The sequence below is a fragment of the Scatophagus argus genome, chromosome 17 (genome assembly GCF_020382885.2).
Source record: "Scatophagus argus isolate fScaArg1 chromosome 17, fScaArg1.pri, whole genome shotgun sequence".
NCBI classification, from domain to species: domain Eukaryota; kingdom Metazoa; phylum Chordata; class Actinopteri; family Scatophagidae; genus Scatophagus; species Scatophagus argus.
Window position 1 is genome coordinate 9583902 of NC_058509.1, and position 14030 is coordinate 9597931.

At 39.6% G+C, this 14030-nt stretch overlaps 1 protein-coding gene across 1 annotated transcript; it reads right to left on the minus strand.

The window, feature by feature from the left end:
• Positions 1 to 827: 827 nt before the first annotated feature.
• On the minus strand, positions 828 to 12877 carry laptm4b (lysosomal protein transmembrane 4 beta). The gene is made up of 7 exons (XM_046418151.1): positions 12428 to 12877; positions 11208 to 11325; positions 9577 to 9650; positions 9351 to 9473; positions 8986 to 9084; positions 6825 to 6920; positions 828 to 3307 (listed from the first exon to the last, which is right to left on the minus strand). Exons 1-7 carry the CDS (start codon positions 12518 to 12520, stop codon positions 3233 to 3235), a joined length of 678 nt encoding a protein of 225 aa, XP_046274107.1. The 5' UTR covers positions 12521 to 12877; the 3' UTR covers positions 828 to 3232.
• Positions 12878 to 14030: the final 1153 nt, after the last annotated feature.

Below are 14030 nucleotides of genomic sequence, written 5' to 3' on the forward strand. Positions count from 1 at the left end.
ACTGTCTGCTTTGGGATCAGATATTTGTACTGGAGAATTTGAATACTATCCAGGTCATACCAACAGAGTCTGCCAACAGATTTTACTAAACCGCCCTTTGGCTCTTGTGTCCTCCCTCTTAAATATTCCCCCCTTTTTGAAGCTGATGTCACTGTACAATCCTCTATCTGCATCCTAACAAGCATTTAAGCAAGAAAAGAGACAGAATGTGACCCATTTTTTTTTGGTTTGTGTGTTTGTCTTTGTTTTATTGCCCCGTCCCAGTGGCAGAAAGTAGGTGAGCGTGTCTGTCTGGTAGCCTACTCTCAGACCCAAGGTAATGCCAGCCTCCATTTTGATGCATTTGGGTAAATCCTTGCTGATCTGCTTGCTTGTTTGTCCCCTCAGAGGGAAATTCTGAGGGCAGCAGGATGCATGCGCATCAGCAGGACGTCCTCTTTTCAAATGGGAATACTCTGAAAGCTTCACTTGTCTTGACAGGAAAATAGAGTCAAATGTTAGAGTTAAAGCTTACAGTTAAACCTTTGAATAGTTTATTACCAGGTCAGACCTGGTAGTGAATTATGAGCATTATGAAGCTCGTTAGCGTGCCCTTTATTTTGAATGCAGGCTTCTTAAAGGCACAGTGTGACAAATTGGTTTCATCATGAAAAGCACCTGCCAAAAGTTGCGTTATATGTAAAACGATATGAATCTGAATATTGTTTTCTGCTCTTTTCATGTCATCTGTGCTATTTTTTTTTAATTGTAATAGAATTGTTTTTAAACAAAACAATTTTATTTTTGAGCTTACTTGTAAGTTACCAGTTTTTAATTTTTTTTTAAAAAAACTGGTAACTTTAAAAACACTGCTTTAGATTTTTTTAAACATTTTTTAAAATTTTAAACATTTTGGCCCCATCCATTACATCATGTATTTCAGTGTACTTTCATTTCAAGGCTTTCCTGAATAGCTGACAAAGGTAAATGAAATTCAAATTGTTTGTTTTATTTTATCTTTCCAAGATGATAATTAAAAGAACCCAAAGGACTCCACAAATAAATCCAGCGACAAACAGTAGTTGATTTAGCTTTTTATTACTCAGCATTGAAGACATGAGCTCATGCAGATCCAACAAGAGGATGTGTGTTAATGGAAAGCAATGGAGAACAGTCTTGCAGTGATTCTAATAAAATGAGCCAAAAATCTGCCATCTGCTGGTGCAGATACTGGGCTGAAATTCCCCTGTGATCACATTAGAGTGTATCAGCTTTTCAGTCACATCACACAATGCACATATTGATTTATGTCATGTTTCAGAAGCTGGTATCATCCAGAAGAGGGTGGCTGCTCATGTTAGAACCACTTAGCTACAGCATGACGCGGTAAAGATGAACAAAACACAAACACATCAGTTCTCAAAGAGCTCACGCAGACTTTAAAGTGCAAATTCATTTTCAGCTTTGTTGGATTTGCAAAAGCAGAGTTCATAATTCACACAGTGACGATGATGAGGGGGCCAACAAATGGCTACATTTTCAACTACAGTATTAGTATGTAGTAGAATACTAATTCACGATGTATGTATTTCCAGGTCTATGGAGTTGTTGATTACACTCTTGCATAGTCTGAATGACAAAAATGTTTTCTGTTGATAGCAAATACTAACTAGGAATACTTGGGGAAAAATGGGATTAGGTATATCCTTAAACATCATTTGTTCTATTATCATGTCTCAACTTATTGCCTATATAGTTCCAGGCAAAAGACAAGCATCTAGCTTCTCTAACTTTGTTTTTTTAATTAAATTGATTTTGTACTACTATACTAAACTAAACCACTGTTTTAGATTTCCATCCACTGTTAATTTGAAAAAGGTCACCAGCACAGGAAATATCTCAACGTGATACCACTGCATGTGTAAAAGAAACGTCACTACAAACAGTATAAAGGACCTTGGAGTTACATCATGGCGCTCAGTCACACACACGCGCACACAGTTTCCGCATGTACAGCAGCACGTCACGCCGTCTTTATAGAAAAATGCCCTCAGTCCAGCTAAGTTAGCTCAACTAAAAAAAAATCAGATTATGCACCATAATCCATGTAAAAACAAAAACAAAAAAAAACAAACAACCAAACAAAGACGATGCTGTTTCAGCTGCAACATAACGGAAAGAAATAACAGCTGACTGAAATATTTTCACACGTTTTAGATTTTACAGTATGTGTATTGCCTTTTTGGATGTGAATTTGCAGTGTGAGAATGTGTAAAATATTTATGTATGTGGTAAGTGCTTCGCTGGGTGATTACATTAATGCCAGTCTTTCTTAACTTTCGAGTTCTTGGAACAGACAGGAACATGGATGGGAAGGCAAACTGGAATATTGTGATCAACGGGTGAATGAGGGTTTTCGCTGGCAGTCAATGGATTACATGCTTACAGACTGCGTGTTATATGGATACAAAAGGAAGTCATAGTCGTTATTGGTCAAGGAACCTTTTTCAACACATTTTCTTGTGGGACAAGCTACAGCAGTACGATGGGATCACAACGGTACAGCCTTTCACTTCTTGTGTCATTTTCTCTCGGTTTTCACCGTTATACAAAAAAAGTCATACAAAAATACCTCGACAGTACATTCAATGAAGGAATTTGTCAGTTTCTGAAAAAAAAAGTGCTCTTGCATAACTGATCATGTATATTCCTTCTCACTCTTTCTGTCGCTATCTCTCTTCAGGTAGTTTGTTTCGAGACGAAGACCACGAGGGAGATTCACAGTATTGGGGGTTAACAGTTGGTGGCCAGAGTGGTGCACATTTCACTCAAAGAAAAGTGCAAATTAAGTAGGGAGAGAGTGTTCAGGGTGTGCAAGACTTTAGACGCTGCCAGGAGACAGCAGCTGCCAAGAGGGAAGGTCGGTGGGGGTGGTTAGGAGCGGCTGAAGTTGCTGTGATTCTGTCCTTGGAGGAGGACAGAGTAGAGGAGAGGGGAGGAAAATACGTCACAACAACCAGGGGTGTTGTTTTTTTTTTGGGGGGGGGGGGGGGGTTCATGGCAATACTGGTTCAGAGTCATCCTAATCTAATCTAAGGTTGGCAGGGATCCAAGCTGACACCAGCCTCTAAGACGATGTTTGGTTTTGTTTTTCAACATGTTTCCAGCCAGTGTCAGGGTCCTGCTGTTGGAGGGAGAATCAGTTGGTGATGGGGCTTGCTTGGGATGTAGGTTCCAGCAGGGAGGACGTATCTCATGCCTCCATATACTGGGGAGGGGGCTCCTTTGGTGGTACGGCAATGGCCTCCTCGTACGGTGGCAGCAGGACCTGAAATGTAAAGGAAAACCAAGAGGCGGATTAGCTGTGTGTCCTTTTAAGTGAAATTTACCTTTTTGGACTCTACTTCAATGAACAGATTTGGCTCAAATTTCATGTGACAAGTGCTTGGATCATGTGAAGACGCTTCATTTGATGAAGAAGGCTCTGAGATACTGTTGAAAGCTCCAAAAACCTAGCAAATGGGCCTTAGAGCTGAGATTTTGATACACAAACTGTTCTCAAAGAACAAGAATGATTGGTCAATTGTAAATTCTACACACATTTTATTCTCCCTCTAAAGGTTTGTATTCTACCTATGTAAATTACTTCTGGAAAAAATGACCATTAGCTTTCAGTGGCTAATTTAACAGCATTTAACAGCAAACATTAGATAGAAATTACTGGGTCATTTTTGTTAACTTTGTTAACTACAGTACTGTTACATGACATTTCAGTTACTTTTATTATTCTTCACTATGCATTTACATTTTATAGTTACTGCTTTTTAATGTAGTGGGCAATCTTTGAGGAAACTATGAAGTATAGAAATTTACACAGTTAATATAACGGTTAATATAGTACATTATAAAGTAAATAGGAAGTGCTTCCAAGCACAGCCTTAGAACCTGTTGCAGGTTTCTTCTCCATCATTCATACTATTTATTCCATCCATTACTAACTGCAAGGCTAACATCCACATCCACACACACACACCCTGTGATTTAGAGGCCAGATTGCCTTCTCTCCATCAGAGGTCTTTCTCTGGAAATGGTGTTATAAAACCAGCACTGCTGCTAATTCAGTGAGAGAGAGAGAATATCCTCCGAGGGGATGAAATTGTGAAACAGGCAGGGGAGGCCCGACGAACACATCACAGGGAGGATTTGAAATGAAGCGGACAAGCAGACAATTATGTAACATGTCCAGAAGAAGAGAGGAGGACGGACAGAGATATATTAAGGCAGGAGGGGGGAAAAAAGAGAGGGAGAGGGAGAGCTGACCCATGTGCATTTTAATGGCATTTATATAAATGCGCAGCAGATAAGCAGCTGGGTGCTTGATGTACGAGGCAGCAAAAAGCCATTTAGACACACTGCCTGTTAGTAAAAATAGATGGAGGGTTCTACTCATTCAGCTCTGTGTGGAGCGAGGCAATGCAATGATAAAAACATGTCGTCACTATTCAGGCTTTTAACCTGTGTAAACCCTGTGCCACAGATATTTACTGCATTTAAATACTTCACTGATACGTCTAATTAAAGTTTAAACACACTGTCTTAGGTGCCTTGGTTGTTTGCTTCTTATTGTTTTGTGTATTCTTGGTTTACTAATTAATTTGAATAAACATTTGATTTTCCAGTAATCATTTATCCACGTAGAGACTCATTTTCTTTCTCACATTAGCTTAACAATGTAGTCAGTATTTCAGTGATTTGTTCACTAAAGGGACATTTTATTTTTAAAATTTTGTAATTGATAATAAAGCTTATTTCTTACTTTAAGTGTGGCTTTTTGCCTAGAATAAGGATGAGGATGTCAATAATCTGCATTTTACCAATTATTAACAAATCTCAAAGAGAAGACCAAAAGTAACAATAAATTGAGAATGCTGTTTGTATTCTTGATGAATTGAGAATACAAACAGTATTGTGTGTGGAGCTTCTCATACAGCTTGTTCCCTTGTTCCACACTGTTGACAACAAACTATCAAAATACTTCAGTCAGTCAGACTGTTGCATTGAGTGACATTTTCCTTTACTGTCACGAACATGGAAATAACCATGTAGGTTATTTTGAGTCAATCCCACATATGCTGTCATGGTGTTATACAGACCCAGTAATCAGCGGCTGAAAATTGTCCTTGACAAATATACTATTCACTCCTGTCTGCTAAAAACTAGAGTTTTAGAGTTTTTTATGTTTTCAGTAGGAACAAACTGGCTTGTGAGCCAGAGACAACGTTAGGAAGTCAAACTGTACTGTGAAACAGATTAAACTTAATGTTGTCTTTGGTGTTTCCATGGCATTTGTTGCAAATAGGAAAGAACAAAATAATGCCAGCCTTGCCTTTTAATAATACACAAATTTAAGGCCATGACCTGCTAAGCTGAGCCAATTTGCACAAGTGATTTTTGTTTTTCACATTTTTCATATTTGCTGAAGTATTTTCTAAACTGTTTTCAAGCCAAATATATGCAAGCTGTAGGGGACAAAACTGACTGGCACATATCCAATATTTGCTGAAAGGCCATCTGATACACAATGTGATGACAAACCGCACTGGATCAGTTCCTGCAGATAGAATGTGTTTCCTAAGGTGAAATACGTCAGCAGTGTGAACCAGGGCCACGACAACAAGGACAAAGTGACAGACAGATGAAGTGCTACGCATTGAGACGACAGCAGGCGTGAGGCAGATTAATGTCTTATGCATCAGGGTGGAGGATTACAGACACACAGACAAATGGAAACCATGACTATGCTAAAGCCTATCAAAAACCCCATGAGTCAACACTGAGGAGGACAAGTGGGATTGACGACGCCCAGCTCTGTGCAGCCAGCCAACGACACCTCAGGATGACCTAGAGCCCCTACTCTGCTGCTAACCACAGCAACAATGCCACTTCACTGGCTGTCAGAGGATTTTCACGTTAGTCTACAATACTAAACAACATTTGCAATACAACTCCTACGGGGATATGTGTAGGATTATAAAATCAGCCAACAGTTAACACAGTTTTGTGCATCACTTTCAGTAAGTCTTTATATCTTGTTTATCATAACATTAAGCAAATCCTGGACATGATAGTGTAGGTTCTCATTTCTCCCATTTCTAAAGTGGCAAAAACTAATTAAGTTTTAAAATACTACACATAGCATCTCCACCTGCACACATATGAAAGGACTGTGGCATGACAGCTATCTCTATTCACTTAATAACTTAGGATGACTTTAAAACAGGACCTCATTAACCTGAACCCCTCTGGAAATGGAAATGTGAGATGGCTTGATGCCGTTTTATATGATACAGGATATAGGATACAGGATAATATTCATTTTCACTTCACAAGTCTGAGGTTGAGGATAATGAGGATATCTGAGAATTCTGCATTTACTAGTTTTAAAAATGAAACATTTGTTTATGTTTCAGGATCTAAAGCACAATTCTCCAAGCACAATTCAAGATATATAATTATAATCACATACTTTACAGTAACGCCTAAAATCCTTACCTTGTACATTTAGGGGTGTCAACTCATTGAACTGCAATAACATAAAAAGTGTATATATAATCTATGTTTTAACACACATGTTGAAGTTAATGTGCTACCCACATGGATAAAAACAACTTTTCAAAGCTTTTATCAGTACTGCATTCACCTTATATAACACAACCTTGTAAGCCAAAACTGTGCAGAAAAAAAAATTGCGGTGCAAATGCAATCCTATTCTGATTTAATCACATGAAGGGGGTTTTCAGTATGTCCTTCAGGTGATGGACTAGAGGGTGGATGAAAGGACTCACCGTAGTGTCGTTGGTGGTGACATAAACCAGGACCTCTGTGGTGCCCCTGCCGCTCACATATCTGTAGCAGTTCCACACACAGCCAATCAGGTAGGCCTGTCCCCCGGAGGTGAAAACAAAGAACACACACAATGGACTTTAGCAGCACTGTCTCCACTTTTCATTATTACTGATGCTGCCTTCTGTGACCTCATCCATTCATCAAGGTTGGAGATAATGGTAGTCTGACTCACAGGAGGTGGGCTGTTTGCATAAGCCTGCCATCGGCCAACTATTTCAGTTGGCATACTCTTCCATTGGCGGTTTACTGTTCGACAACAACCTCCGGGCTAGCAACCTACACACTCAAAATATTAAGTTTTGATGAAGATTTGGATCGTGCAGTATGTCATGCCCGCTTGGTTATTTTGTAGGGAATTAGCCATTTTACAAAAAATATTTTTAAGTTGGGACATTTTCTTGAACAATGTCACCTTTTCTTGATCTTCCACCAACACATTAGCCAAGGCAACTCATCAGGCATTTCCAGCTCTCAGTAAGACTATGGTAGCGCTAGGGTTTAGGTTCATCTGACTTGGCAGATAAACAGGAGGTTCATTGTGTATATGTGTGAGTAGCCTGCTGAGTTGGTACCTCTGCCAGCATTAAGCACAACCAACCAACCAGCCAACAACGAAGCCAGGCTTCCTGCTAGGCAGTCCCTTCAACCATCTGCTGATTTGACCTTGCTGTGTTACCGACTCTAAACTGAGCTATGCGCCACAGTAATGTATGCCCAATTGAATCTTTAAAGCAACATGCTAATAATGATGAGAATAAAGCCATTGCTAGTATAGAACCATTTCAACTAATTATTTAGATCATATAAGGTAACACATTGCTACAAAGTAGAGCTGCCATGATTAGTTGATTAACTGATTAATCAAATAAAAAATGTTTTTTGTTAACTATTAGCTACTAGCTATTTTCTTCTTTGGGTATTCTTGTTTTGGACTATTGGTTTGACAAAAGAAGCAAATTGAAAGTGTCTTCAGTTTTGGGCTCTGAGAAACTGCGATGAGAATTTTTTTCACATTTTTTTTGACATTTTATAGACTAAATGAACAGAATAATTTGTGGCAACACTACTACAAAGTCTGAGTGCTTCCATCTTGTCCATATGCTTTCCATGTCACACCATCTCTGTCCCTTTTCACATCCAACCTTCTACATCTTTCATACAGCACATCCCTCTCTCTTCTTTCTCCAGGTCTCCTGCTTCCTGCCTATCTGTATCTGTCATTTATGCCAAGTGCAGTTAAGTGGAGGAAGCTGGCTTCAGCTGGAACTTCAGCAGGAACTTCAGCAGGCGTTGCCTCTGTGCTGAGAGCTGAATGTGTCCTTGAGGTTTCAGATCTGGCCCTTTTCCAGGGAACTGACTCAACTATCATTATTATGACAGCCAGTACTGTATGTGGAGCACATCAATAAAAATCCGTCCATCTATATATATCTATACATGACCTTAAATGCTGAAATTTAAAGCAACATCAACTACCCCATAAGCTCTCTGTCTGAGACATGACATTTAGAACTCTTCTCTCTTTAAGTCAAGCAGTGTATCTTCCAGTGGCTGCTTCCTATCACAAAACTCCAGCTCTGGCTCTGGATATCTGCCGAGAACATTTCCAATCTGTGCTTAGAGGAGAAACAACTTGATTTGATTGTACAGATGACTGCAACTTCATGTCCCATCTCTTCCCAGAGCCCCAGAGCATGGCTGCGCCTGGAGAATCACCCATGCATTAAGGGGAAATTAGCTTGACAGGAGTTGGTTTCCTGTTGTCCCTGACCCGCTGCTCTCTGACTGTGTGATAATCTCATGACGAACATTGATAATGTTCACACTGGCAGATTCATTATACATGCCATATGGTTCATATTGCATGAGATGCGCAGCAGGAGACTTAATAGCCTTGATCACATTTCAACATCTATAAAAAGGCAGTGCTACAGGGAACAAATGTTTAATGAGTGTGTGTACTCTGTAGCAATGTGTTGCATATGTCGTTATATTTTAGAAGCATGACTTTCCCTATGTATCAGTCCAGTTTTAGACAAAAATGCCAAATCAAAGCAGAGTGGGAGAACCTGCAGTGATAAAGAGACTCTGTGGACTTACCTTGAAGGAGAGGATGCAGCCAATGAAGAGGAGGACTGCAAAAACTAGGCACATGTTGTTGGTGGACATGATGTCCTCTTTGTAAGGGAATGTCCCCGGCTGGACGAGAGGGAAAGAGGAAGAGAGCATGAAACAAAAATTACTGGAGAGAAACATCACAAAGAAAGTAAGAAATCATGCCAAAGCAACGCTTGACCTTTCGGTCCTAAACAACCAAACCTCTAAAATGGACACTTAATCTGCATAACTAAGACCTATATTATGCTTGGGTGACCTGTTTTACTTAATGCCTCTTCTTTAGCAAAACCTGAAAAACAGAAGCCTGCAATTCAAGAAGTAGGTGTTTGGGTTGGAAGGGTTCTCACCAGCTGCTGGAGGTAGTCCTGGACGGTGTTGGGATAAACCACCACGCTAATGGCTACCAGTGTGTTAAGGGCAAAGTCAAAGATTTGGTAGCAGAAGAATGGAATGATCCAAGCTGCATGTTGCTATGTGCAAGAAATTGAGAACAGATGAGGAAACTCAGACAGAGGTTATTTTCTCCAGTTCAGTTGTCTTTTTAATTCTCATTTATATTGTTTGCTTATTTACCTTGTAAGCACCATATGTTGCCATGCCGCATATAAGAATCATGAGGAGAGATATTGCAGTGGCTATGCAGATGTCTGTAGAAAGAAAACACAAACAAACAGAAAAATGTGGGAACAGATAATCTAGATTACCAGTGAAGAACAACAGCAAAAAAAATGCAATTTCATTGGAACCCTTGAATCCATTGACGTAATTCAAAAGTCTTTATAAGGACATGGATTTTTACAAAACAAAGCACCTTAAGTAACCTCACTATTTTTAGCACCCAATCTGCCTTGGACAAAACATGATCAGCACATGGGTAATTGTTATGCAAGAGGCACTAAATCTGACTAAACATAACACCCTCTCGCAATCACTTTACAGCTGTGAAAACTGACTGATGAGACACTTGTCAGAGTCATTGTAACAACGAGGTAACTAAGAGGGATCCACAGACATCACATTAACGCACCGTATCAGCTATGTACTGATGGAAACAAAGGATCCCAGCTCCCTATGCAGTATTGGCAGTTGTTGAACTTAGTATTCAGAAACGGTACTGGCTCTGAAAGAGTGGAATTAATTCTTAGTAAAAGTGATTAATAGAGCACTGGCACTGTGTTAAGACCCCGGAAATGATGATACCCTTCCATCTTAATCCCTTGCCACACACACTAGATGCTGACAAACATGTGCATATAAACAATGCACGCACATACATGAATGCCCTCTCCCCCCCACCAAATGTCATCCATACATTGGAGTTTTCATTCCATGATTTCTCTGCATATGATCACAGTGATGTCGGTACTATTGACAGATGCCCGTTACAAAACCATGGCACCGGCTTGTCTCCATCCCTTTCCACCGTTTCATAATTTTTGACTGGTGCTGCACAAGGAGCAATGCTATGCGAGGGGGAGTCAGTCAAGATGGCCGTTCTAATCCAAAGGAGAATTAGAGCAGTCATTTTTAATCAGAGTAGCCAGTGACAGAGTCTGTGGTGTTCCAGAGGCAACTGTGATGATGATAGCTGCTGGAGGGGGAAGCACTGAAAATACACATGCACTCTGATTTGTTCTGTACGGAGCGCGGCCAACTCAGCTATGTCTGTGCTGAGGGCAGCATTCTGGGAAAAGAAGTGGCAAGCAGAAAAGGAGAGGAAATTTCAGAGCTATAGAGACACATGGGGATATATGGACACTGGGTTGGCACTCACAGAGCCAGGAGATGAAGCCAAATGATATTGTTACCGAGCCATGAAACTAGATATTGTGTGGGTATTTAGTCATTGTAATAGAAAAAGAATATGTATATTCATTCTCTATCATCTATTTTTTTATGTTAAACTCTGTTTGAATGAAACTAAATGTTCTGCATAGATGACAATAGAGTAAGTAAACATTTAATCATTTTATTACAATTTGAGAAGTTGGTCATTAACAACAAGTGTAATTTCTACAAGCTTAAAAATAAAACAAAACTGTTCAGTGTGTCTTCGGTCTACATCCTCCTTTACATTCAAATCATATTGATATATCTTGAACTTGCATTTTTTAGGTAGAATAATAAGTGTGCCTGACTAAGGACATTTAATCCAATACATTCCAAGTCAGTCATGTAGCATTCAGGGGATTTGTTACACTCACTTGCATCGTCCATAACATCAATGTCGGTTCCCAGCTCAGAGCTGGTAAGGTGGTAGCGGTATTGAACTGGGTCATTGAGAGCCGACAACAAGATGAGTAGGACCACTGCATTGATGAGCTGTGGGTGAAATGAAGATCAACATATCGTTATTAAATTTCAGGGTGGAGTTTACGTTCTAACCCTTAGAATTAACTGATCAGATGGATTTGGGCTTTTTCTTCGTGTGAACTAAAACTGATTCAGATGAAAGAACAACTACAGGTGGGGTATAGGACTGAATTAGATAATGTTTGTGAAGTTAAGATATGATGCAGGATGACTGCAGAATGTCAACAAACCTAGTGAGCAAAACCTGTAATGGAGCTTCATGAAATGTTGATGAGGCTACAACTTGCCCAGAAAATTGTCAAAAATAAAAATATGTTCATGGAGCTGAAGGCATAATCTTCAAATTGCTAATTTTCTCAAACTAGCATTCCAAAAAACATTTAATTCACAATAGGCATCAAATGCTGACACTAAAAATGCTGAAAGTGACTAGAATGATTACTTGTTGTCAAAAACTTGACCATTGATTTACCAATTGAGACTACAAAGGAAAAAAATGACCTTATTTTAAGTCCTGTATGCCACCGTTTTAACCTTAATGACAAAACACCTTGTGGAAGTTTTGTAACTGGCTGCTTTTTCTAGCCTTGGCTCCATTTGGCAACCTAAGTTATACTTGATTAGCTAGTAGTAAGGTCAAACAGAGACTGGGTATAACGTTTACTACAGGTCAGGGATTTACCAGGCTTACTGAACTATGTTTAAAACTTTAGGTTATCCCCAGGGTAAAAAAAGCAGTAAACTATATTTAACCAGTAGTGTAATGCTGTGTTATCTTTGAAAGAATAAACACGAACAAAGACAAACCGTACATTTTAGTCTAAATATTTAAATGTATATATCTGACTAATATAAAGCCTAAAAAGAAACCTTAATTGAAAAAGCGGCGATTAACTAGCTAACGCTGTAATTCAAAATTCTTCTCTTCATTGTATAAAACGAGGACATGTTCAAAACGGAAAATCAAAGCTGACTGCCGAAAAACAAATGAAAAGCAGTAGCAGCTAGCAAAAACTTAGCTATTGTAGCAAAACCTAAATGGCACCTGATTAACAATCCGCGTTTTTACTCATATTTACAGATATTTGAGCTTGACAAAAACCTGACTTACCATATACCATATTCCCAGAATAATGGTGCCCGTCCGTACATGGCAGCACAGGCAGCAGCTCGTCGAGTACCACCGGTCCCACGGCGAAATCATTATTTATCCTGGTATGAAGTCCAAGTTATTTCATGAATGCGCCCTAAAATGAATTATACGAGACTACTACGTCCAAAAAAGATTGAATAGTCAGGCGTCCCTGTTGCTAGGACCGCCACATCCAGCGGACGTTTGAAACGATGTTGCCTGTTTCCGCAAGTGGACTCCTGGCAAACAGAGAGCCGTTAATCTGCCTGCCTGGCTCATCCCGGAATCACGTGACCAGGACAGGATTTGGACCAAGATCCGTGGGATGGATGCGAAATGCTTTATAATCACACAAAAATATTTCAGACCTAAGCTTTTACCAGTGGGCCAGCATTCAGTATCTTTGTTTATACATTTTGGGGGAAACTCTACAATTAAGCCCACTTTACCGATTTGATGCAGCAGCTCCACACAGCTCACACGAAAAGCCTGCTTGTTTAAACTCAAACTGAACATTTCAGTTATTTATGGAAGAGCAATGGTACCCAACCTGGAGGTTAAGACCAGGGTAAACTAACAGGGCCGTGCACAGACATTTTGGGAGCCAGGTGCACAAACCCAAGATAAATCTCGACTTGCACAATATAATGTAATAAATAAAAAGACAAAGAAAATTTGCATCAAAACATTAAGCATTGGTTTCTCGAACACCCTCATTTCATTTGTTGGTTTGATGGTGTTTGTTTTCACTTCTTTGGGCCTCTAAGAATCATTTAAATCTGAAGTGTAAAATCACTTTTTGGATTAAGTGCTCACAGACATGTACATTTTTTAACTAAAACTTGGGAGTTTAAACACATTCCTTAACATGTTAAGCACTTAGCCTTAGAAATCAGTCCTTTTACTTTTGGGTAGGAAATCTTTCATGGGGCCAGATAAGCTTCAGTGTGCCCCCAAAAGCCTACCTTCACAGTGTGGCAATTTGAGTGGTAGTAAATTTGATCATGTTCAGTTTTGTTGTTTGGGTGACATGCAATACTGATTCCAAATACCTGTTAACATGATGACCAAAGATTGCTAAAGATTTTATTGCAATGTCAGACTAAGAAACAAGTCTTTGTTTCATGTCAGTTTGTCTGTGCAAACATCCTGGATCAAGCCTGACAGATGGGCCAGTGACCACATCCCTAAGCCCTGGTGGCTGGACCGCATCATCGTCACATTAGGGGATTTTCCTCTACTGCCGTGATTTTAATACCGACCAGGCTGCCATCTCTTCACATTCTGGAGCGCTCTAACTGATGGTCCATTTTCCCAGCCTTAAAGGTTTTCCATAAAAAAGTCACAGAGAGTGTTTGAAATATTAAACAGAAGCATTCATGTATGTGCAGAGTGAGCTCTGACTTAATGACCAGAAATACAAAGCGTTTTAATCCTTCTTCCTGAGACCTGCTGGAGAACAATACAGTCCCGAAGCTAATGTTTGTGTGAATTCATCTGTTATTTTGGTCCTACAATGTTGCCACACTCTACTGACTTGTTTCAGAATAGCACCATGTAAAACCGGATGGATGGATGGATG

Coding starts and splice junctions, on each gene's coding strand:
- laptm4b (XM_046418151.1), bottom strand. CDS start 12,520: ATGATTTCGCCGTGGGACCGGTGGTACTCGACGAGCTGCTGCCTGTGC. Junction 9,474..9,576: donor CAACATATGGTGCTTACAAG/GTAAATAAGCAA, acceptor TCTTGCACATAG/CAACATGCAGCTTGGATCAT. Junction 3,308..6,824: donor TCACCACCAACGACACTACG/GTGAGTCCTTTC, acceptor TTTACATTTCAG/GTCCTGCTGCCACCGTACGA.